The sequence below is a fragment of the Ursus maritimus genome, unplaced genomic scaffold (genome assembly GCF_017311325.1).
Source record: "Ursus maritimus isolate PB19 unplaced genomic scaffold, ASM1731132v1 scaffold_24, whole genome shotgun sequence".
Lineage (NCBI taxonomy): Eukaryota > Metazoa > Chordata > Mammalia > Carnivora > Ursidae > Ursus > Ursus maritimus.
This window is the reverse complement of record NW_024424897.1, coordinates 13,759,236-13,786,095: the sequence shown is the minus strand read 5'-3', so window position 1 is coordinate 13,786,095 and position 26,860 is coordinate 13,759,236. Positions and strand designations below refer to the sequence as shown.

General features: G+C 41.8%; 1 protein-coding gene across 3 annotated transcripts in view; it reads right to left on the bottom strand.

The window, feature by feature from the left end:
* Positions 1–378: 378 nt before the first annotated feature.
* The window catches only part of PITPNC1 (phosphatidylinositol transfer protein cytoplasmic 1), a 240,802-nt gene continuing 214,320 nt past the window's right edge, over positions 379–26,860 (bottom strand). For 2 of the 3 annotated variants that reach the window (XM_040640376.1, XM_040640377.1), the window contains 3 exons: positions 22,666–22,821; positions 19,223–19,286; positions 379–5,039 (listed from right to left, as the gene is read on the bottom strand). In XM_040640376.1, coding sequence (XP_040496310.1) covers positions 4,723–5,039; positions 19,223–19,286; positions 22,666–22,821 — 537 coding nt within the window. In that variant the 3' untranslated portion in view covers positions 379–4,722. Of the gene's footprint in view, positions 5,040–9,192; positions 9,312–19,222; positions 19,287–22,665; positions 22,822–26,860 lie in introns of all 3 variants that reach the window. The other variant, XM_008693642.2, reaches the window with a different exon arrangement.

The window sequence follows — 26,860 nt, the reverse complement described above, 5'->3', positions numbered from 1 at the left end:
ATGGGGAGATTTTTCTCGGTTGTCATTCAGACTTAGAGCCTCACATTTGACGAGGGGGAATCAAACACCTGTTAATGGATAGATGAGTCTATGTATGTCCTCCACTGGGTTATAGATTCGCGTTGGGTATTTTGTGGCTGGACAGTTAGGGCTGGCCCCTGGCTTTTCCTATCCAGGCCCCTGGCCCTGAAGGCACCATAGGCCTATTAGCAGGCCAGCCTTCTTTGCATCTGAGACCCCTCGACCTGGGTCCAAGTACCAGCCGTTGGCTTCTTCCTTCTTCCTTAACACCTTCTTTCCCATCGACCCACAGGTTCACAATTGCCAACGTTCCCTTGACAATGGCTGAGAAAGAGAGAGAAGGAAGCTACGCTTGGAAAGATTGCTTTGTAGTTTATTTACACCAGAATGTAAGAAAAAGTAAGTTATTAACAACAATAAATAACTGGGAAAAAAAAACACAAAACAGCCATAAAATGACACAAAAGGGTGGCATGTGTGAGGATCAACTCTTGCTTGCTTTGCTTGTAGTCTGTAACACTGTGCATTCCAAAACTTGGTCCTTCCGCAGTGGCAGTGGTATTTTGACTCAATATATGTAACTAATCAAGATCCCAGCTTGAAATGTAAACCCTAAAAGTGACACTTTGAAGCTACGTTAAGCGGCATAGGCATTAACAACAACTCAAAGAACCTCTTCGTGGTGATAACATAGAAACTGAAGGGAGACTTGCAGTTCAACAGACATGCTTTCACTTGTAAGCAAAAACATTGAGAGGTTTACCCTACAGCACTTGTTAACAACAGAAGTATAATTAATAACAGCGTCTGCAAAGTTCTTAGCATAATCACATTCCCTTATGGCACTAACTCCTAAAAAGCTGAACCACTTCTATTTCAAATGCAAACAGATTGTTTTGAAGGTAGAACACAGAACCCGGTGTGTGTTGCCTCCGCATGCCAACGCTGCGCTCGAGTTACACTTCAGTTTTAGCAAGAATGAATAGTTTTAAATGGTCTATTTATGATCAATTGCGGTCACTAAACAGACCCTTTTTTTTTTTTAAATTTCAAGCATTAGGGCTTAGATGGCAGGTTGTCTCTCACCTAGCCTGCTGAGTCAGATGATCAGAAAGGGACTAAAACGATTGACAACTGTTCTCTATTGGATTATCTGAGTACACATTGCATGTGACTAAATTATATTCTGGCCCTTGTGAAAAGTAAAATTCCTATTGACCAAATCCAGCCAGTGACCTTGTTGTTTCTGAGCCACGACGAGATGCCAAATTAAGCAAAACTGAAAAATCCACATACATACATTAGCCTTCAAATTTTCACGGCAAAATGACTTTCTGAGATGTGTCAGAATCTTTTCTCTTAGGTCACTATTTATTCCAGTGTCTTGAAAGAAAACCGCGTATTTCTTTTGGAGGTCTTGTGTTTTTTAACTGTCTGTGTTTGTTATGCACGCATAACGGTGCTCCTTAGAGATTTATTTTCACAATCCAAAACATGCCTAATAAATACTCCCAAATTAAAACCATTTCCCCCCCAACACACAGATGCAAACCCAAAGCAGAAGGGTTTATAAACGAAGTTCACCAATGAACTTGGTTTGGGTTTTTACGGTGGTAACTGAAAAAATGTCACAGACTTTTTTGTTGTTATGCTGTTCCTTTGCTTTGTTTTATTTCAGCCCAACAGTAGGAAAATGAAATGGTCTCCAGAGCTCGCCTGGACAAAGTTTATGCAGTAAAAACACCAAGACCTTCTTATCCTGGGAAAGCACAACCAAAGCCAACGATGCCGTATTACAGTCCATGAAAACCACGGGGGCATTTCGTCACTGGAAATCCATCCAAAGTGATGACATTTATGGCCACTTTGATGGTCTCCACTAACACTGGAGATGAAGATGGGGTGAACGTACGTGTTATTCTATGGGTTATTTATTTTAATTTGGCTACCAGAGACTTAACACTGGTGGTGCCTGACTCACTATGCTATATTTATATATGTACAGGTATAATACAATTTTGGTGAACAAAGTTGAAGGTTTCCACATTGCAGACAGAGGCACTGAGTTAAAGATTCTATTTTTCCCCAAACATGCTTAATGAATTCAAGTTTCTGCTTTTTTTGTCTTCTACGTTTCCATCATGCAACCATTTAATTTCCATCCTTATAGGAATTATTAACGTTCTATATACACATTCATCGCAGGCTTGTATCCCACAGTAAGCAAACTCAGGTATGGAGAATATGAAATGACACTTGGAAATCAAGAGAGATAAAATATTGAAGTCATTTATGCCTTGTGATGACTTGATTAAATATTCAAAGCAGCTAAAGGAATATTTGCACCGCCCCCACCCCATTTAAATGCACACAACCACATGTAGACAGGAAAAACCGAACATACTTTAAGAGAACACACATTTGTTGGTTAAGAATGACACTATCATCGGCAGCTTTGAAATTGATGTCTGTGGTATCGAACTGGCTAACAAGAGAAAGCAAACTCACAGAAGGAAATCAGAAATTAGCTTCCTAAAGCATACAGCATCGTTGGCCTTGACAGCAGAAGCTACTTTACAAAAAAGAAAAATGGCAGTGGTGTTCATGGGAAAACAAGGTGCCAGATGTGCTTACAACCTGCCCCAAATTAATCTGTTCTATGCAAAAATAACGATCCCACCCCCTCCTGATTTCAGCCGGCAAATGGTAAGCAAATACGTATACTATGTCAGTGTCTTCTGAAAGTAGAATTTTGTGTTCTAAAGCCCAACATTCTCATTAAGTACTACTGTGTGGGGAGGGGACCACTGAGAAGCCCAAGGGGTCTGAGAAGATGAAGATTTCCCGCAAGCAGAAATCATGCTACTAGACCATGCAGAGATCTCTTACTGCAACGCTGTCGTTCTCAGGGAAGAGATGCACTGTCCATCTAAACCGGTTGCAACTGGTTTCCTTTGAGTTCTGGGTTTGTTTATTTATTTATTCAGCGAAAATGTCAACCTGGAGATAAAGAAATTATCTTGACAGTCTGACGTATGACTTAGAATACTCGGTGCTGGGTTCCTGGGACCAGCGCCTGCACCAGGGAGAGTTTATCCGTTTGAAAGACACCATGTAGCGTGTGCTGAGCACTGAGAGAAGCAGGCAGGGTCCACTGGCTGAGAGGCTGTGTGGGAAGGAGGTCATACTCCTTGGTTTATGTTGTTTCCTTTGGAATCTTGTGTTTTGGGAAGGTCCCTTTCCTGAGGTTGGAGGTCATGGTCAGGAAGGCTAGCTGGGGCCTCGGAGTTGCCCAACTACCTTGTTGTCTTCCTCTCCTGGAGGACAAAAAGTAAATGCTAGATTCTGCTTGCCCTTCCTTCTGCGTTGAAAGGCAGTGAGGCGCGACGGTGGCAGAGTTTTCTCTTTAGATCAAAGGAGAGTTCGTTTTCTGCCACTTGGGTTGAATGATCTTGCTTCCCGTCCACCTGGATTCTAATCTTGCATTACCACCGCTCGCAGGAAAGAAAGCTAGACAGAAGGGAATCTTTTCCCCTTTTTACTCTACAAATAGATGTCAGCAATTCTGCTCATCTCTCCTCCCACTCGACAGTCTTTACTCCACTTCTGCGACATTCCCAATATTTGGGTTTCAAGTAAGGGCAAGAGAATGGCAGTCTTTTTTAAGGTCCGGTGATGGGCAATCTGTTCCAGGGAAATCTGGATGTTATTAAAAGTAAAAGCAGGAGGGGGATGGGAGACAGTTCTCTTTTTCAGGGTTCCCGAACCAGACATTCTGACAGTGTTAAAAGTCCTGTGAGCTTAGTCTACCCTTGAACTTCTTTGAATGGGCTAATAGTCAACGAATTCTACTCAATTAATTGCAAATACTGAGAATCTTAATGGACGATGGAAGTTAACAATTCAAGGTTTGTTGGTACCTGTAGAGAAAAATGATGTTTGCCTCACCTGGGCCTCTTGGTTCCTAAACCAAACCATCCCCAGTCAGTCAGTCATGGTCACATTCATCCGTGCAATTCTGAAAGATTTCTGAGGCCACAAGGGCACAAAGGGGAAAGTTATTAAAAGACAGAAACAAGTGGAATCTTTATTAAATTCTGTGAAAGGTATAAATAAGTTATTGTTAATTGCACTTGGAGCCACTATAGGTTGATAATTAAAATTTTCAAAAAATTTAAAGAGTTAATTAGGCCCCAAATCCTGAGTCAGACTAACCAAAATAGGAATCTCAGTTAACTACTAGTATTCAAGTATTGGTGATGAACAGTTTGAAAATTTAACAATTACGTATGTTACGCCTGAGAGTACTTTTGAGAATTTCAGGTTTGATGAGAGGAGATTGACTTCGCTGTTTCACCACACATTCTAACACAGGGGCATGAAGTTTTCATTTATTTGCTCTTGAAGTCCACACCGACCTCATCAAACGCTCAACAGCAAGGCTTCCTCCCTGGCTTCCAGCTATGGCTACAGAAGATTCTTTCTGTCCTTTGCAAGTCTTACAATTTACATCTAGAGGGATGCTGTGTGTCATACTTAGGGAATCCTATTATATGGGAAGGTACTTAACCACATGCACACTCAGAGATTGAAGGAACATGTTTGAGGGACAAAGCAGTCTTTTTCTATATCAGAAGATTCTTAAAAAAAAAAAAACAACCCAAATGAAAATATAAAACCCCATGAAATATTCATAGGAAGTTACTCTAATTTGGGCCGACATGGCTTATCTGAAGAGTGTATGCCAGGTAAATTCAGGGTGGCTCTTTTCTCAGGGTCTGGAAGCGTGAGAGTTTCTGGGGCTGACTTTTTCCGGGGTCGATCTTTGGGCACGGACAGAAATTCTGGGGCGTCGGTGGCCAGAGGTGTGGATGGAGCACTGGAAGGGGCGCTGCGGACGGAGGAAGGCAGCAGGGGGATACTCGAGATAGAAATCGCAGGTGGGAAAACGCCAATTTTTCTGTTGGTGGCTTCCTGAGTGGCTCGTTCAAATTCTCGGACTTCATCCATTGTCATGTCTTCAAAGAAAAAAAAAATAGAAAGAAAAATGACCAGTTATTTAGAAGAGATGCAAATGTATTTACCTCCATGCCTGATTTTAAGGGAACTACAGGAATCCTATCATAACGAGGCCCGTCCAGATTATAAACCCAAATTATCACTGAAATGCTAAACCCTGATTTTTTTCTTTTTACTAAGGCATAAACCTCTGAAAAACAATATTCTTTTATGAATATCCATCCAAGATTTTCCAAAGCACTCTTCAGTGAGTAGTGTTAAGTATTCCGAATAAGGACGGATCAGGAAAGTACAGAACCAGACCAGGGAAGTATCTGGGTGTGTGTGTGTGTGTGTGTGTGTGTATGCGTGTGCGTGCGTGTGTGTGTGCGAGCCATTGGCCTGGTGTGATATATGGAGCTATTATTAGACCTAGTCATCTTTTCTATAAAGGGAGGCTAGTTCCAGCAATCGATGGCCCAGAAATGATACGTATTATTACCTACTTTAGGGCACGTAAGTACAAGTACACTGTTACAGGGGAAATAGGCAAATCATCAGAATTTCTTCTTATTCAATAAATACACTTTTTGCATTCTGGGGGTTACTGGTTTCCTGACTGTGTACCCATCCTCAGATTGTTTAAATGCTGTGTTTTATTTAATTCAGCTTAAAAAACAAATAAGATAATGACAACCACCACAAACCCTGCTAATTATCCCAAAGCCAAGAAAAATAAAACCATTTTTTCAAGGAAAAAAAAAGCATTATTTGGCATTCAGGAAACAAATTCCGTGACGCCTCATTAAGAGGAACTGTCAGGTGATGTAAATACCTAAAATGTTTTTATTAAGTGAGAAAGTAAAAAAAATATATATATATATTTTAAATTTTAATCTTTCCCTAACTTCTTTATTTTTAAGTAATGTCTACACCCAACATGGGGCTTGAACTCATGACCCCGAGATCAAGAGTCTCATGCTCTTCCGACCGAGCCAGTGAGGCACCCCCACTAATATATTGACTGTATTACACACACCTGCTACCATTTAGACATAATATATTGAAAACATAATAACACTGTGATGACTTCTCTTATCAGGGCCTGTTTGTTTTTTTTTATAGTTTGAGATCTCTTCTCCCATTCTCAGAAACTCTATTACTATTACTGTCATTACTATTGTTATGGTTCTTATTAATTACTCTCTGGCTAACCCTGGTATCCTTTGTCATTTTTATTTACTGGTAACAGAGAAAACAGGTGACTGCGCTTACTGGAAAAAGCACCGAGTGAAAGCCTAAGGACTTGTTCTTGAGTAAAAGGGGAAATCTGCTGCCCGTGGATTTTCTACATGAATTTTAGCTTCCCACAGACCCATTTTTCATTCTTGTCCTCTCCCGTGACCCTAGTGGTTAAAACGTCATTAGATGATATTGCATAAGCTAAAATGAAGCAATAGATCCACTTTGGAAATATTAACTATGGAATGAATATTCATAACATGGTATTAATCATTAGGATACATATATAAAAAATATATGTAATATATATAAGGTCATATTATAACATGAGCAAGCCAGAAATATTTTTCTTTTTTAAAAACTTTTTTATTTAAATTCAATTTAGTTAACATATAGTGTATTATTAGTTTCAGGGGTAGAATTTAGTGATTCATCAGTTGCATATAACACCCAGTGTTCATTCTATCAAGTGCCCTCCTTAATCCCCATCACCCAATGACCCCAACCCCCCCCAACCCCCCACCCTCGTCTTCCCTCCAGTGACCCTCGGTTTGTGCCCTATAGTTAAGAGTCTTTTATGGTTTGCCTCCCTCTCTGTTTTTACCTTATTTTATTTTTCCTTCCCTTCCCCTATGTTCATCTGTCAGAAATATTTTTCAAAAAACAAAATCCTTAAGAGGATTTCCTGGAGCAATTGTTAAAATATTATGAAAGGAAAATTTTTCTTATAGAGGAAATAAAATATGATTGTATTGATATCATATACAATTTAGAATTTACCAGGAAAAATTGTACCTATACATTTGCCACTTTAGAAAATACTAAGACTGTTAAATAAGTGAATAAATGAGATTAAGTTTTTAATAAAGGTGTATGCACTTCAAAGTAAAATTGAGACTCTCAGAAAAATTTCAGTGAATGGGGTATGTTTCTGCTATAATAAGCATCTTTGTAAAGTGGCAGAGTATAATGCTCTATTCCCCATATCCAGCAGGGGGCAGAAATCATCCAAAATACAGAATTGCGATTTTACAATTCCAGAGTCTCTTAGAAGTTCCCTTCCTTGAAGGCATAGACACCACTCAATGGAAAAGGAGACTTACTTTCTTACTGCCGTGTTCCTGGATGTTAATTCTGCATAATTTCAGTCTAATGTGTCCCTGCTCAGGTTGAGGGTTTAAATTTTACTGAGCACTCTTGCAGTTTTTATTCGGGATGGACAGCAGCCTCTTGATTTCAACTGTTTTTCATTACGATAGCGTAGAAAGACAATGGAAAAATAAATGATCTCCAATTTGATGGAATTCCAAAGAATAAGGGAAATGTCGTAAGCACTCAAAATAACCACTTTGTGTAACTTCTGAGGACATAGGCATTTCTTACACTGAATTCATGGGAACGACAGTGAATTGCAGCCAGAGAATGCATGGGGCTTTCCCACGGGAGAACCATTCTAGGTACCACTGTCTACATAGTAAACTGACTTTCTAATGGTAATAATGGCAGTAAAATGGCAAGAAAACCAAACAAAGAGCCTGAAGCTAAAAACCGTAAGAGCTTAGAATGAGAAAAGCTGGGCACTTAGAGTCCTTTGAATGTGGCATCTCCCCCTTTCCTCTGGCTTCCTTTGTCTGATCAGACTTCTAAGCAAGCAGCTTTCAGAGGGCGGCTGACAGAGAACTAGAGTCTAACATTCCAAAAAGCAAAGGGAATTGAGAATGATGGACTTCCAAGGACAGTGTCCTTCACGAGCATTTCTAATGTTAGAACAGGGACAGAAGGAGAAGGAAGTCCTATTGGCACAGGCCTGTGCATAGAGAGGAACACCCCAGGTAAGCTGACCCCATAGCTTTCTGAAAATGCAGTCATCGACATGCAACATGGGGAGGAAACGTCAGGGCCATCTGCGCCTCAAGGGTAAGCCACATGCACTTGAGCCTTGCAGGGCACACTCCAAACACATGCTCTAAAAACCGAACCAAAAACTTCTAAAGTGCAACCACAAACATCGTCACGATTCTAAAGCACCCATTTACGGCAACAGCTGTTGCTCCATTGTCTTTACCTACAATATCAACTTCTTAAAAATCTAATAGGTACTTCTCTGGGGCGTGGGCTAGCAGACATGCAGGCTCAAGCTGACACCCAGGGAGATCCCAGCGCCGGCCAAAGATACATACAAATGACTTATGATTACAATTTCTTTGTTCTCTTAGCTCCTCTTCATTAGCATGAATGATTGAGAGATAACTATATTTAAAATGCTGGCATGCACCATACAGTCAGCTCTCAATTTCCCACGTGCCACCAAATAACCCGAGGCCCTCTGAAGCTCATCTTGAGTCCCAGGACGAGGCCCAGCACACACCCAGCTCACCGCACCTCCACTGCTCAGCCAGTGTGTACACAGACTGCAGCCCCGTCTTGAGATTAACCGAAGCAAAAAGGAATGGATTGGCTAGAACAGCTCTAAAGAGCCGCAGAAAGCATTTCAAAGCAAATGTAAAGAAATCTCAAACACCAGATGAGCCACAAGCTGTCCCTTGAATGAATAACTTGAGCGTTAACTGTGTTTTTAAAAGTTACTGTCACGATAGTCTAGTTTTCAGATGACACCTGTTTGTTTCCTCTCTTCTTTCACGGTGCAAGCCATTCACCAGCCACCAATGTTTCCACTCTCCACGTTCGTGGGTTTTATGAGCGGAAAAGCAACCCCCAAATCAAGTGGCTTTCTTAAGAACTGGAAGATAATAGAAGCAAGAGGTGACACTGTCCAGTTTAGACCTAGCTCAGGTTCTTTACCAACAGCCTCTGGGTGATGGCATGTTTGTGTGTGGAATGTTGAGAACTGAACGTCTGCAGTATTTCAAAGATCAGTTTATGTGTACGTTTGGTAAAGGGCGGGCAACATGTTTTAAAAATTCTACATACACTTGTTTGGGCATGGCTCTCTATGTCATCCACAGTGGAGGAATGCTGATTGCAAACTTTTATGTTGGTTTGTTCATGCATGTTTTTCTCGTATTCCCGAACATCATCCATTGTCATATCTGCAAAAAGGTCAAGACGTTGGCAACTACTGTTATTAAACGCAAACTTTCAACGGGGAGACTTTAGGGAAAGACGGTAGCGGAAGCCAAAGAGAGGTTTTAAAAAAGCAGGGAATTCACTAACTTTATGAAGAGTACGTCATAAAGTTAGCTACACCAGCCAAAGGGGGAGTGAGTGCAAGGAAGTTAAGTCGAAACAGTCTTAGAACAGAGAAGAGTGGAAATTATTTAGGGGTGAATCTTGTAAAGTGAGCTAGATGGGTGGAAAGTATTAGCACGTGGGCAGTGCCATAGCCTGAGATCTCCTAAAGCATTCTTAGAAGATCCCGTTAGGGGGGACAGGGTCAGGCTTGTTTGCTTTAATACTTACCTTCCAGATACCTTTCAAAATAGATTTGGAGATTTCTTTAAATCAATGCATTCGACAAGAGAAAGGACACTTTCATTGCTACTACAGGAGGCAGGACATAGAAGGCAGACGTTTACCAGTACCAGGGATACTTGGTTGCAATGCTCGCACGGAGCCGTATCTCTGCACAGAATTCATAGTGTCAGAGAGTGCGGGTCTATATCGAACTTCGAGTCTAGTCTAACAGCTTGGAGATGGCTGGCTCTACTTCCACCCACACTGATCTATAAATAAAATGGCACATGACATTATGATTTTGGGCCTGAGTCTGTAGTTTTTCAGCATTCCAGGATAACGATCTCTTCCATCCAGTGGTTCCCAATGGGGGACAATCTTGTGCTAGTTTTTTGGTGGTCACAACTGGGGTGGTAGAGCTATTGGTATCCAGCAGCTAGAGGACCGGGAGGTCTTGGAAAAACCTACCAATGCCCATTCTCAACAGGGAGGTACCGGGTTCAAAATGTCCATGGTGCCCAGGCTGAGAAACCCTGTCTAAATCCAACCAACAAGAAACTGCGGTTAAACAAAGAACCCATCCATCTTCAGTATACAAAATGCATACAAATAACAATTATTCTCACTTGAACTACGTCTGCTGTTTTATCCTCCACTCCCCACCTGCTCTTTGGTTACTTGACAACATTCTATCAGCAATTTTCCCAGACAGGCATTTCTCTGTTGCGGTCATGGCAGAATTTAACTTCATGCCTCTCTACAAGGAAGGGATGCTTGAATAATTGGTTATTCGACCACCCTGATGGTGAATTAGCTTGGTGGGGATTTAGAGCGGGCATTCACAGCTGGAAATTTTTCCCTAAGTATTTCCTGCATCATGTGGTTTGGTGTCTTTTTATATCAATCCATGTATGTCATGTGAGATTCTCTTCATTTCCACAGGGCACGCGTGCCAGAACTTTATGATTCAGTTCAGTGTGGTCTGGGGCCAAGAGGGAGGGGCGGCTCTAAATCCAGACCTGGGCTATTGTATTTAGCTGATGATGCCCAAGCCCCCACACCCCAAAACCCGTAGATCACAAATGTTGTCCATAAGCAATGTAAGTCTCAAGGATGCTAAGCAGCAGTCTAGCCAAGCAAAGAGCATGCTTTTCATCGAGGTAACTGGAAAGCAACAAACACAGGCTGCTTTGTAATTAGAACAAATGTATCTTAGTTAACAATAACAGCATATTCGTTCAGTGCAATCACTTTAATTCCAAAGGCTGGTTATCAAAATTTCTTAAACACAATACACCTGGAATGAATACTGAGGTCATTTTTAAGCCCAAAGTTTAAGATTTAGAGAAATTTCTCTATACGAACGTTCATTAGACACTTCCCTCCCTCCATCCCCCCCTTACCCCCCTCCCCTGCCCCCGCCACAGGCATGACAGTAATTTGGAAAACGAAAACAAAGGCATTTTAGTTTCTTTGTTCTAGTAAATCCCAACAGAAATCGTTCTTTATCTTTAATTAGCTCCATGTTAAGAGAAGGGCTTAAACTGCGTGACTGTGTGCTTTCAAAGATGTCTTAATTTTGTAGATGTGAAGAAGGATTTAACAACAAAGATAGGCATTACTGCCTTGTTCATAATAGTGAAAAATGGGAGAGCCCAGGGGACAGACGGTACTACGGAACCATTAAAGAGTGATGTAGGAGAATATTTAACACTATAGAGAAATGTCCTTAGCATATTGTTAAAAATAGGAGGTAAAACAACTCTACACATTATATGAAATCTTCTCTGTCAAAAAAGCATTATGTACATTTTAAAAAGGCTAAAAGGATACATTTTACAAAGTTAACAGTGATTGTTTCGAGGAGTTGGAATTATAGATAATTTGCATTTTCTTCTCCTTGTTTGTATTTCCTACATCAAATATGCTAGTACTTGCGTAAGAATGAAAAAAAGAACCTTATTTAAAATCTATTATTTGGGGTCAAATACCACCAGTTTGGAATTGGTAAGGAGAAAATATAGTTTTCTAGAATTTCAGCTCATTCCAGAAACATCCCTTTTTTTTTTTTTTTGTTAAAATGGAAGAGTTATGAAACAAACTTTCAGAAAATTGCAGCGCAAAGAAAAAGATCTCCCAATGAGACCACATAAGAATGAACATTTCTAGTAAGGTCATTCTCTAAAAGATGGTGATAATCGGGTCCTTACTGAGGAAGGAAAATACATTGGTCTGAATCCTCAGTTCTCCTCACGTATCATACATGCTTATGGAAATGATGTAAATATTTTCAATATTTCTTAGTAATTCATGGAAAGCCTAATCAAGTGAAAGTATTCCTATTTAGGTTACCAGGCAAAACGTATTATGTCTTGCTTCTGCGAAGTATATTACCTCAACATCTATATAGGAATCAATTTTTTAGTAAATTCGGTTGCATTGCCCAATGAGAGATTACACTTTCAGGGATGGCTCATCTTCATTATGGACTGATTTTCAATGATCAGAGAGTGACTTCTAACAGTTTAGGTTCAGACCTCTCTGCTTCCAGCAAACAACTACTTATGTGCATCAACGATACTCTTCAAGGAAACTTACATCAATTATTTTGCGAAGAAACTAATAAATGATCACCCCTTAGTACACAGATTTCAAAGGTCATAATTTACTTTTCGGAAAGAAGGTTTCTCAGATAAAAGCTTTTAAACAAGCAACACTGGGCTAATTCCCTGATTTCAGAGAACATGGTAAGTAGTACGTTATTTCTGCTGGTAAGAAAGGTACGCCACAGTATCTCCGACACGAGGCTGTTGGAGGCTGTCTGTATCTTTGTATCTATGTCTATAACTGACATGATCAGCACTGGGAAGTAGTCTGGGGTATGAATCCCCTCCTCATTAGACCTCCGTGGCACAAGATCTCCTTTCTTTGCCCTCTTGTGAGTGCATTTCTTTACCTCTCTTTCTTACCCTCTTTCAGATGGCGGGAGAGCTGATCCTATTTCTCCTGCCCCAGCCCCATGGAGGTCATGTAGACTGAGTAGACCCTCCTCTGCCAGGTGACTGGGCTGAGGTCGGCACCTCCAACTCTACAACTAGTCCAGCTTTGTCCAAGAAGCTCTCGCCCCGGGGGATTTGTTAATTGAGGAATCTGCTTTGATTTCCTCAACCGTGAACTAAAAGCTTTTATTTATTTTATTTTATTTTAATTAATTAATATTTATTTATATTTATTTGTCAGAGAGTGAGAGAGTACAAGCAGGGAGAAGCAGATGGCAGGAGAAGCAGACTCCCCACTAAGCAGGGAGCCCGATGCAGGACTCGATCCCAGGACCCTGGGATCATGACCTGAGCCGAAGGCAGATGCTTGACTGAGCCCCCCAGGCACCCCTAAAAGCTTTCATTTAAGAACAAAATATACCTCCACTCTATGAGTCTTGGTCGGCTTCAACCATTTTCTGCTTTTTTATAAAATATGGGTTTTAGTGATTATTTATTGAATCACTCAAATAATACATGAATTATGTTCCAGAGAAATAATTCAAATAGTACTGATTTTTGTTGAGAAAAGAGTTTAATTCTTTTTAACCTCTCCCACTAATCTTATTCCTTCTGGATGTAACCAATGTTAAGCGTTTGAGGTACAGGCTGCCAGATTTTTTCCTATGAATTTACATGTATATTACTGCACACACAGATAGTCTCATTTATTTTTAAATTTAAGGAATCATTCTATGGTATACTACCCCATTTTTATTATACCTATTGTCCTTTTTATTTTTTAGTTTTTTAATGTATTTTTTTAAGTTTTATTTAAGTAATCTCTACACCTAGTGTGGGGCTTGAACTTATGACCCCAAGATCAAGAGTTGTATGCTCTTCTGCCTGAGACAGCCAGGAGCTCTCACATATACTGTTCTGACTTGTTTTTCCTGCTATACATATACATATTTCCATACTGGTAATATAAAGCACTACCTTATTCTTTTTTTATTTTTAAGTTTATTTATTGAAGTAATCTCTACACCCAATGTGGGGCTCGAACTCACCACCCTTAGATCAAGAGCTGCATGCTCTTCTGACTGAGCCAGCTGCATGCCCCAGAACTACCTTATTCTTTTTAACTGTTGCAAGCAATATTCATAGCACGGGTGTATCATAATTTATTTGACATATTCCTGTTAATAAACATTTATACTGAGACTAATTTCTAGCTTTTATAAACAACATTACACTGAATAGCTTTGTACCTATGTTCATGAACACGTCTATTTCTTTTTTTTTTTTTTTAAGATTTTATTTATTCGACAGAGATAGACAGCCAGCGAGAGAGGGAACACAAGCAGGGGGAGTGGGAGAGGAAGAAGCAGGCTCATAGCGGAGGAGCCTGATGTGGGGCTCGATCCCATAATGCCGGGATCACGCCCTGAGCCGAAGGCAGACGCTTAACCGCTGTGCCACCCAGGCGTCCCACACATGTCTATTTCTTAAGAATAATATTTCTGTAAGTGGAATTGCTGGATCGTAGGTTATATGCACTTATTTTTACAGAAACTGTTTATTTGTTCTCCCACCTTATCCAAAACTGGATATTATCGCTAGTTTAAATTTTTGGCTATCAGATGAACAAATGTCATATATTGTTTTTGTTATATTTCTTGTGATTAATACTAAGGTTATCGGCCATTCGTGGTTTTTCTACGGTATACTTATTCATGTTCTTTACCTTTTTTTCTATTGAGTTGCTGAATTTTTTATTTATAGGACCTCTTTATACATTGTAGATATTAATTCTCTGTTGGCTACCGATGTCACAAAGATCTTGTCCTAGTCTTTCAACTTTGTTTATGGTGGCAATTTTCTTTCAATCACTTCATTTTTTAAAGAAGGCAGGTTGACTTCACAGTTTGCGGAGGCAAGATCATATATCTGCAAGGATAGAAGTCAGCAGAACATACAGAGAAACTGCAGATGGCATGGAACACAACGTCTGCAAGCAAGAATTTTCCTTCATTGTATTATACAGCTGCAGCTGATAAAATTTTAATAAAAGAGTTATATACATTAATTCAATGACCTGCCCAATGCCACATGTTTATTTCCTTCTACAAACATTTTCTCTCCACTTCTTGGATCCTCGACATAAACAGAAGTAATTTTTCCTTATACGAAGTGAAAATGGACGTCCTGAACAAGCAGTTGGGTTAGGGGTAGGGGGAAGGCTCCAGCAACCATGAATGAGATTGGATACTCCTTTGGCCCTGGCAAAATGGAAGTCATCCTTTGGGAAGTGTTTTTTTTTTTTTTTTTAACTCTTTACAATGATTATAAATTCAATACATGCTTGTCATAAATAGCTTAGGGGTGGCTCCACTTTTTTGTAGTGAAAGTAGCCAATCCTCAAGTCTTGGTGAATACCCTTTCCATTTAATTCGGACAAGTAAGATCTAGAATTGCAATGTACAGTTATGATTTTTTTCATAGTTCTTCATTTGGAGAGGTAAAGGAGAGTCACAGATCCCTTTGAAAATCTGATGAGAAGCTATGCGCTCCCTCCCCAGAAAAATGAGCATTAAGCACACACACGTAAAATGTGGCTTATGGGCATGGCACTGAAATTCATATTTCAGGAACATGGAGGCCACTGGACAATGCTGGCTTGCCAAAGTCAACCAGCTAACGCTTGTCCCTAAGTAGGCTTCTTTCTCCCCCTCGAGCTTGCTTCATTCGTTATTAGGTCTGCTCTCGGGATTCCAGAACAATTTCTAAGCCATTTTCATGAGGGACTTTCATCTGCACTAGCCGTAACTACACCCCTATACTTTTTTTGGAAGGGTCTGGATTTCAAAGACGCTCATGAGGTTCCACTCAATCACAGCCTCCCTCTGGCAATCCTTTGTTCCTCTCCCAAAATACTGTCAGATTTGTAAAGCAAAACTATGTTTTTGTGAAGCTGGGCTGCCTATTTTTATCTGCCCCCCTATCACCCCATCTTCTGAAATGTGTTGTTTCTTCTCTGATTAGTGTTCCAGTCATGCAGGAGAGACCCAAGGCTCATGGATAAAGACCAATCAAGGCTTTGGGGAAAAAAAAGAAAAAAACCTCAACTCCTCCAACAATGGATATGGTTATACTTTACAAGAACATGAGCAGAATAAAATTTGTTGAGGGAATTAGTTATGTGACAGCCATATGCTCAAACTCAGAAATGATACAAATTAATCCTTGGGTAAGAGAAGATCAACCACCATCTACAATGTCCTTTTTTTTTTTCCTTCTTCTTAATTAAGCACTAGAGGTGGTTAGCTTAATTAGGGAGAAAGACATGCAGGCGTGCCACTGCCTATGCAGTAGGTTTTATGTGGTATGAACACACAATCAGGAGGTCAATGGGACTAAGATTCAGCCCTAAGCCAAGAGCACCTCCTGAATTTGCCCAGAGGGATGTCATTCTAATTCTCACAAGGCACTGGAGCTTACCAGTTGGCCCAGAAGACATCTACCGTTCTCTAATCTGTTTGGACTGAATTAATTAAACTGTCCGTATAATCTAATCTGATTTAAATTTCTTAAACTTAAGCCGGAATCATCTGGAGGGCTTGTTAAAACACAGATTGCTGGGCTACACCCCCAGAGTATCTGGTTCAGGTTTGGAGTGGAGGCTGCGAATTTGAATTTCTAGCAAGTACTGAAGTGGGAGCTGATGTTGCTGGCCTGGGGACCTCACTTTGCACCAGAGCCATAAGCTACAGGGAAAGGTTTTTTTGTTTTTTTCAACTTTGGACCTTTTCCATGTTGACTAATGCAAGCCTCACTGAGCCCATACAGACCAAAGAAAAATACACAACTTCAGGTAGCCGAAACTGAAGGCGAACGGGGACACACCCATTTCCCTGAAAGGCCCACAGTCCTAGCGTTACCTCCAATAAGGGGCTGAGAAGGCAGGCTGTGGGCAGCGCTATTTCCATTCATTTGATTGACTGAATGTGTGCATCTGTGTAAGGAAGAAGCCAGTGTTTTCCGGGCAAGCAGCTCCACTGGGGGCAAGGATGCCAGTAATTTACATGAAATTGATGGCATGTTCTTATACCCCCTTGCTGAGTGAAAAGGCTGCTTGTTTTGGTTGGAGGGAAGATTGTGTATACAGGGGGTGGAGACCTTCTCTGGGGAGTACACAGCTCCCCCATGATCCAGATCCACTAAACCACACACTATTTTTCTGCACTCAGATACAGAAAGGCTTTTTGTGAACAGCCTCCTTGAGTTGTTAATGTGTCCACCTAAGCCATCCTGAGTAAACAGGTAGTTCTCCTCTGAGAGCTCTCCAGGACTGGAGGCCTATATTTTCCTCTGATGCATTAGTCTAGCTTTGGGCCCTTGTAATAGTCTGAGGATTTTTTTTTTTTTTTGGACTGAAAGTCTTTAAGTCTCTTTCTTGCCTCTGGCGTGAGAGAAAAGAGTCGGCCTCCATTTTTTGTACATGAGCAGTTCACTTACTGGATGCCCACCCACGTTTTTGTTTTCCTATATCCTACCTGTGCTCAAACCCTCTTTTCTGATCAACAGGCTTGCAGTGTTTTGCCCTCTTCATCAGGAACCAGCCACCCTTTCTGGAAAGTCCTCTATGGCATTCTGGCACTAGAGAGAAATCTATCAAAGCGCCCTGTCTCCTGGTCTTCAAAGCGGCAGATTCTTGGCCCTTGAGGTCCCCATTCACTTGCCAATTAGACTTTGAATATCCTTTTGATCTTCCCTTAGTGTTGGTGGCAAGGACACCAGGAGCTTAGAGGAACCCAAGTTGGGAGAGACCAGTAGTTCTTAAGGGTTTTTGTGTCTCTGCTCCCTTTCTAAGAATCTGAGAAAATCTCCCCTGAAAAAAAAAAAAAACCCAGAAACATTGGTTTCATAATCAGGGGAAGTCATCACAGCAGACTTTCCTTCTACCTGCCTCACAAAGACAACCACAGATAGGTCCTGGGGAGACGTCATGAAAACGCGGCAAGCCAGCAGCATCCTAGGGGTGTGCGGTAAGAAAGAGCAGATGACGACCTTTCAAAAGAAATCTCTTCCAGAGGTCCGCCTTTGGACAAACCCAGAAGATGAGGATCTGGGAAAAATGCAAAAACAAAAAACAAAACAAAAACAAAAAACACAAAACCAAAAACCTCCAGAACCACGTCTTTTAAATGTGGCCCGGAAACAGCTAACAAGATCGTTGTCTTCACCCGTTCAGTCCAATGTAGCTTTTCACTTTAAACGTGATCCCTTCTGCTAAGAGGAGGCAGGAATTGGTGGAACAATGACAGAAAAGCACCAAAATGCAATCTAGGTTACATTTGGGACAAATTCAGTGTGACTCAGGAACAGGCCAAGGAGGAGGGCATTTCATTAGACGATCAGATCTAACCCAAGTCACCGACCGGGTATGTTCGTTTCTATTTATAGTCAAGGACACCAGCTTCTGATGGCTGATTCTGGGAATGCAGAAGATTCGTGGGGACCAAACGACAGTGCTGAGGATCTGGAAAGGGTGGTCCATCCATCATGGGATGAAGCAAACCTTATTTTCATTTACTGGAAATGTGCAGAACTTGTTTCACTCCTCCCAAATCATGAAAACAAAGAATCATGAAAAGAAAGAATCATGAAATGAAAGGAAGGAAAGAAGGAAGGGAGGGAGGGAGGAAGGAAAAAAGCCACAATAGTCTCAGTTAGGATGGAGGGGCACCTATGCCTCTGGCTTTGTATTCTTGCAGAATCCTTATATTTTTGGTGAGGGAGTGTTTCAAGTGTTCTCTGAATCAAAGGACTGCTTTCACTCCATACGATGCTTCAGACAGTTTTGATCTTGAATCAAAGTTTGGGATAAATCAGGATGGGTTTGAAACGTACCCAAGAGAGAATGATGGAGCCTGTGTTATCAGGTATGCCAGTATCAAATGTACTGAGGTCCTACTTACTAGTCAATAACTAAGTACAGTTGACCCTTGAACAATGAGAGCATTAGGGGCGCCAACACACACCCTCTCCCCCACCGAATCGAAAATCCACGTGTAACTGTTGACTCCCCCAAAACTTAACTACGAATAGCCTAGTGTTGCCTAGAAGCCTCACTGATAACATAAGCAATGGATTAACACATATTCTCTATGTTTTATGTAATCAGTTCTCTATTCTTACAATAAAGCTAGAGAAAAGAAAATGTTATTAAGAAAATCACCAGGAAGAGATAAAAAAAAGAAAAGCATAAGGAAAACACATTTACAGTACTATACTTACTGGACAAAAATCTGCATATAAGCGGATTCGCACAGTTCAAACCCGTGTTGTTCAAGGGTCAGCTGTATCATGGTTATTTTCGACCAAGCTTCTATCATTACACCCCCCCCCCATTATGTTTCACAGACAACGGCTATTTCCATTTCAGGGGGTAACAGTCCTGCCTTTGTTGTTGTCGTTCTAGGTAGCATTTGAAGCCAGATGGACTGAAGCCCAAATCAACAGGTTATGAAGTTGTTCTGAAAGTTATTTTGGGGAAGTTGACTTACCATACCACTCATCAACCCATGCAAAAGCCTGTCTATGTCCAATCAGCAGAATGTCCCGGACCACCTAAAAAAGCAAAAGAAGGAAGTTGAAATAATACCATATTTGGTTAAAACTACCTGGAAAACAGATTGTTCCTAATTCTAGGAATCCTGGCAGTTATAAATTTCTCAATCCCTCTGTCCATGTGATGGCAAATACAGTCTCACATACACAGATAATGGGCTCGCTCCCCTGCTCAGCCCTTTCATGGTGCTATACTTGCTGTCAATTTATCTCTTCCTCTTAATTGGAAGTTGGGCTGGGAATGTGCGTACACTAAGGACAACTGTGTGGCAGTCATACAGCAGCGACGGCAATGCATGTCTAGGCTAACCACCTTGAGATTTTTCTCTTCATTTATCTTTTTATTTATTTATTTATCTTTATTATTTATTTATTTATTTATTTATTTATTTGAGAGAGAGAGAGAGAGAGACAATGAGCATGGGGATGGGCAGAGGGAGAGGGAGAAGCAGATTCCCAGCCCAGCAGGGAACCCAACACGGGGCTCGATCCCAGGACCCTGAGATCATGACCTGAGGCGAAGGCAGACGCTTCACCGACTGAACCTCCCAGGCGTGCCTGTTCATTTATCTCTACCTGAAAGAGGTTCAACTTTTCCTTTGTGGAAGGGTGTCTTTCACTGGCTCTAGGAGGTCATGAATGTGGGAAATCAAGAATGCTGTTCTGGGCAGCAAGTGACTTCTAAGCAGAGAGCACCTGTTCTTCTCTGATAAAATAAATCCTAAATATTGGTCAATTTTTTTTCCCATTATGGAAGGTGTGGGACACAAGCTAAGTAAATATCTTTTTGGGCGTGACTTTCATGAGCAGAAGGGGGAAAAGGCAGGTTAGTCAACTATTACTGACAGAGATAAAATCGAGGCCTCAACTAGAATAGAACATAATGGGAATGAGAAGCCTGACTAGAGATAAAAGGAATGAAGTTGTTTCTTATGGTGACACAAAATGGCCTTAGAAAACTAAGAAAGATATATAGTGTGTGTGTGTGTGTGTGTGTGTGTAACGCTGTTCATGTGCTTTAATTTTATGGTATTCGTGGTGTCCTCTATAAATATGCCATTTTATGTTTCCTAGATACTCACGCACTCCCTTCAACATTCCTTTCTTCCTGCCAAACAAATCCGGCGATGGTCAAAAACCTCTTGTGAAAGGTTCAGGCACGTTTCAGTAAATGAAAGATTTTAATCTGGTGAATTTGCAGAAACAAGGGAAGCACTTATAATGATGTGTTTATTTCTCCCTGCCTCTGGATAGCTAGTGAAGCTTTTACGATGCAGAAGGAGGAAATATGTCATGAAAATAAGAAACAACATGAAACCGTACCCACTTGAGTGCTGACTGTGTCAAATTCATGGAAATGAAAAGAACAGCATTGGGGCATCAGTAAAATATACCCTATTACATTAAGCACAACACAGCTGTCTGCTGGAAACAAGAATTCAATAATGTGCTAATGGTTCGCTTTCGAACATTTTTCCCCCCCTTAACTGTGAATAGATTCTTAAAAACAAAGGTGTTCAGAGAAAGGCGGCCCTGGTACTTCAAAACCATGTAAATACTAGCCTCGTGTATTCATTAGCAACTCATGTGCCAGAGCAGGTGTGTTTTGGGGGTGTTGATAACACTTCCTTATATTTGGAAATGGGCAATAGGAAGGCCTTTTCCTAGAGCATAATTCCTACAGGTATTTTAAAGAAACAGAATCTCAAAACTAGCCAAAGTCACCTGCGAGAAAAGAAACACAGTGAGCCAGCCCTATGGCAATCTAAATAGGCCTTGTGAAAGGATGATATGCTAAGTGCACTAATATAGTGGCCTAGTAAGAGATCATTTTGGGTTAAAAAATAAGGGGGTGTGGTGGGGTGCATGGGTGGTTCAGCTGGTTAAGCGCCTGACTCTTGGTTTTGGCTCAGGTCATGATCTCAGGCTCTCTGCTCAGTGTGGAGTCTGCTTGGGACTCTTTCTCCCTCTCCTTCTGCCCCTCCCCTCCTGCTCTCTCTCTCTCTCTCTAAAATAAACAAATAAAAATCTTAAAAAAAAAAAAAAAAAGTAAGGGGCGAGATGTTACAGGAAGTCAAAGAAGATACAGCCTAAGCCAAACACAGAGCTGAGGCTAGAAGATATATATTCTGGGAGCATCTTTCTGCTTAATAATTGGGACACAGCAGGTAAACACGCGGTCCCCCAGAATTTGATTTCTGTGTGTCTCACTCGGCTTCTGCTTCCGGTTGGAAAGAATGCGTTCTGGAGCACTACAGGAGCAGATCGACACACTTCTCTGTTTAAGAAAACACCAAAGCTCTCAAATATGTTCTAGAGTTTGCTATCATCATGAGCCCAAGTTCAATCTATTCCTTGGACCTCAAAAATTTACACACCTTATTGCTAATAGGCCTCCAACCTCAGCAGACAAATCCATCTAAGTAATACAAAGCTCAGGGCATTACGGTTAAATTCCAGGACCCCCGAAAGAATTTCAGAAAGCTATTCTTTATCAGTTTTTAAGTGGAAAAGTAAACAGATATCCAGCCTCTCTGGAATGTAGAGACAACTTGGGGAGTATTTATTTTTATGAAAATGGAGGCGTTACAAAAGGCAATGCTCAACATTGCATTTTCCATTTGTTTCCATGAGGGTAAGTGTCATGTCAGACGCCCTAACAAACGTAAATCATCACTAAGTCCTGTTCCTGCGAGAAAATGAACGTGTTTAGCTAACGTGGGCATACAATTGACATCTGTGTTTTGAGGTTGTTAATAATTCTTTGGAAACAGAATTAGTAAATGACCAGAAATACTGAGGTGCACTATCTAAAGGACCACTGGGATTTCTTGGGGTGTCTTACCTTAGGTGTCTATATTTGCAGGACTCCCCCCCTTATTTTTGAGAGAGAGAAAGAGAGAGGGAACACATGAGCGGGGAGGGAGGGCCAGAGGAAGAGGAAGAGAGAGAATCTTAAGCAGGCTTCATGCCCAGCATGGAGCCTGATGTGGCGCTCGATCTCACAACCCTGAGATCATGACCTGAGCCGAAATCAGGAGTCAGAAGCTTAACCGACTAAGTCCCCCAGGAGCCCCTACATTTGCAGGATCTTTTGAGTGAGAATTATCTCGGGGGCCGCATACGCACATCAGCCCTGTGCCTCTACCTGGAACCCAAGAACCTGAGTACCAAGTACAAGTACTTCTGTCCACAACTAGATTAGTCTGATGCCAAAGAGAAGTACTTAGTCCTGAAAACCTGACTTCCTGAATATACTTATCCAATAGACGCAGAGGTCACAGAATGAGAAATGAGGTGTGCTGTGTGTTGTGCACTCAGCTTATGGTCAAGACAGTCCCTGTGTCCACAGCCCAGCAACTGCCATTTATTCACTTACCTTGTGTACAAATTGTTCCACTCTGGTCTGAAGCCCCCAGACCTCGAACTTCACGGTCACCAGCTTGTAGGAACACATGATGGGTTGATGACTATCTCTCCAACCTTCCCTTAATTGCCCCCGTCCTGTCTTCTCTGACTTGAAGTGCTTAGGATCCTGAAAAACAAAAAACAACCCAAACAAACCATATCAAAGAAATGGTAACATAAAAGTTTAACCACCATGTAGAGGAAATGTCCAGAACAGGCAAATCCATAGAGACAGCAAGATTAGTGGTTGCCAGGGGCTGGAGTGACTACTAGTGGATAAAAGGGCTCCTGTTGGGGTGATGAAACATTCTGGAATTAGCGGTGGGAATTGCATCACTTTCATGAATATACTAAATACCCCTGAAGTGTACAGTTAATTAAAAGAGTGAATTATATACATCTCAATCAGAAAGGGACTTGCAATGTAAAGAAATGCGAAAATGATAGCTCACCTATTCACATGTCAAAAATGTGACTGATTGATTTTATTTTATTTTTTTAAAGATTTTATTTATTTATTCGACAGAGATAGAGACAGCCAGCGAGAGAGGGAACACAAGCAGGGGGAGTGGGAGAGGAAGAAGCAGGCTCATAGTGGAGGAGCCTGATGTGGGGCTCGATCCCATAACGCCGGGATCACGCCCTGAGCTGAAGGCAGACGCTTAACCGCTGTGCCACCCAGGCGCCCCTAAGGATTTTATTTTTAAGTAATCTCTACACCTACTGTGGGGCTTGAACTCATGACCCTAAGATCAAGAGTTGCATGCTCTACCAACTGAGCCAGGCGGCTCTCAAAAATGTGATTTAAAGAGGTACCTGGGTGGCACAGTCTTTAAGCATCTGCCTTCTGCTCAGATCATGATCCCGGGGTCCTGGGATCGAGCCCCGTATCAGGCTCCCTGCTCAGAAGGAAACCGGCTTCTCCCTCTCCCACGCCCCCTGCTAGTGTTCCCTCTCTCGCTCTGTCAAATATATAAATAAAATCTTTTTAAAAATGTGATTTAAAGCTAGATTTGTGCCATTGCATTTTTTCTCTGGCCTTACATTCTATAACCTTAACAGAAACATTTTTCCCCCCACTGTCCAACCCATTCCTGGGTGTGTCAATTGTTTCAACAACTTTGGACAACTGCTCAGCAATACCTATGACTAGCTACAGAGCTAAGCATATGCCTACCTATGACCCGACAGTTCGATTTCTGGGTGAAATGGATGCATCTGGCCACCAAAAGGCTGTACTAGAACATTCACAACAGCTTTACACATAACAGGAGCTCGAAAGTGCATCAGCAGGAAAACAGGCAAACTGTCGTTTATTCACACAATGGAGTACCACACAGCAATGAAGAAAAGCAAACTGCTGGTACATGCAAGAGCATCTATGACGCTCACAGACGTTATGTTGAGCAAAATAGCCAGACACGTTGTGCACAAAGTATGATTCCAGCTGACGCTCAAGATTACGGTGTTAAAAGTTGGAATAACAGGGGCGCCTGGGTGGCACAGCGGTTAAGCGTCTGCCTTCGGCTCAGGGCGTGATCCCGGCGTTCTGGGATCGAGCCCCACATCAGGCTCCTCCGCTGGGAGCCTGCTTCTTCCTCTCCTGCTCCCCCTGCTTGTGTTCCCTCTCTCGCTGGCTGTCTCTATCTCTGTCGAGTAAATAAATAAAATCTTAAAAAAAAAAAAAAAAAGTTGGAATAACAGCAGTAACCTTTTGGAAGGGAGGATAAGTGTGAAGACACACAAGGGAAATGTCTGGGATGATTGTCAATCTGGATGATTATATGTAAAAGTTCACCGAGCTCTAGGGCCGCCTGGCTGGCTCAGTCCGTAGAGCGTACGACTCTTGGTCTCAGGGATGTGAGTTCAAGCCCCATGTTGGGTGCAGAGTTTACTTAAAAGTGAAACAAAAATTAAAGGAAAAAAAGTTCACTGAGTTTTGGACATAAGATTTGTGTTATATTTCGCTTAAAAAGGAGATAAGATAAAAACATTTTTAAATGTTTAACCATTTAATATTTCCTCAATGACGGCCAGGTGGAAATCAGCTACTGATGATTTCATCAGAGGATTATTTTTTGGAGCTACCTCGAAAGGAGTGTGTGAATGAATAAAGTAGGAGAAATGTACATATACATTTAAAAATATTTTTATTTATTTTTCCAGCTTTTTTTTTTTTTTAGATTTTTTTATTTATTTGACAGAGATAGAGACAGCCAGTGAGAGAGGGAACACAAGCAGGGGGAGTGGGAGAGGTAGAAGCAGGCTCCTAGCAGAGGAGCCCGATGTGGGGCTCGATCTCAGAACGCCGGGATCACGCCCTGAGCCGAAGGCAGACGCTTAACGACTGAGCCACCCAGGCGCCCCATTTTTCCAGCTTTTGAGTTATTAACACACAACATTGTATACGTTTAAGGTGTGCAATGTATACAATTTTAAAAATGTTAAAAAAATTTATGTATAAGGTAATCTTTTCTTTTTTTAAAAAAGATTTTATTTATTTATTTGAGAGGGGGAGAGGAAGAGGGGCAGAGAGAAGCAGACTTCCCGCTGAGCAGGGAGGCCAAGGTGGGGCTTGATCCCAGGACCCTGGGATCATGGGCTGAGCCAAAGGCAGTCGCTTAACCAGCTGAGCCACCCAGGCGTCCCTGTAAGGTAATTTTCATTAACATCAAGAAGACTGGGCTCTGGGGACTGCTGTCCAGCTCTGTATTGGGGCCCTTGTACCACAACCCTGACCCTGTTCAGGGGGTGGGATGTAGGACTTTGGAGGCAGAGAGCCTCTCTAACATAGCAGAGGCCACAAGATGAAGCAGAATGAGGGTCTCCCCTCCCAAGCAAGAACTGGGGACTCTGTGCAGAAAGGGAGGTGGTCTGAGACACGTTACTGGATTAGCTCAGACCGCCCCCTGCCCTGACTGTACCTCAGGGGTAGGCCCGGCAGGTGAAAGCAGGGCACTTACAACCAAAGACCTTTATTCGCTGGGGTTCGGCTGAGGCTCTGGCAGGGCCATGCAGCTGGGCTCTGAGGGGCTTGTAGGCTGCCCCTGCCTTCCCTTATAGACCTGCCTCTTGTGGAAGGGCCTTTGGCGGGGTGGCCATTTAAACAACTGCAGCTCCCCCAGAAAACACAGCACACCCCCCAAGACCACCTCCCACACGAGGCTGAGCCAGGCCTTCACGACATCCAGGCAGAGCCCTCAGCCTCCCTGCCCCTGTTATCTATCCCTCTAGCTGACATTCCGTACCTTGCTGCTGGGGTGACCTCCCAAATAAAGACCCAATTCTAGAACTGCCTTCCTCAAAATCCATCTCTAGCAACATGACTTCAGGATAATATTAAAATGCCTGGCATGAAGTACAAGGTGCTTATGTTCTTGCCTACCTTCCTAGCATCTTTTCTGGACCATTATTCCAAAGCCACAACCTTTCCCTTCAGACTTATAAAGCTCCAGAACTTTCTAGGCAAGTGTCTGTTCTTCCTGAAATTCCTTCTCCCCAGCCAACTCCTCCTTTGACCAACCCTTCTTTTCCTTCCTTAAGATTCCTTAAGACTTTAAGACTTGAGCATCCCCCCCTCCCAGAACACTGTCCTGTGTAGTTCAGAATGAATGCTCTCCTTTATGCTTCCGAAGCCTCTTCTGCCATGAACCTGGCAGGTGGGCAGGACCCTCATCATTGATGTGCTTGTCCATCTCCATAAGACACAATCATCCTGACTTCAGTGGATCCTGAATGGCCATGATCCTGATACATAACAGATGCTGACTAAATGTTTGTCAAATGAATGCCTGAACTCTATTTGGACCCATCACACACACATGTGGCTGGGCATCAGAATTAAGCTACATTTGGGTAAATCCTTAAGTAAAAGACAGGTTAAAAATGCTATGTGCATCATTACAAGCGTTGGCAAGGATATGAAAAAATTAGAACCCTCACACATTGCTGATGGGAATGTAAAATAGTGTGGCCAATTTGAAAAACAATTGGGTAAATCACTCAAAAAGTTCAACACAGAGTGACCATTTGGCCCAGCGATTCCACTCCAAGATACCCACACAAGAGAACCGAAACCTATGTCCATGCGAGCTTGTACATGAATGTTCAAACTTATAATAGTAAAAAAATAGAAACAACCCAAATGTCCATCAACACGTGAATGG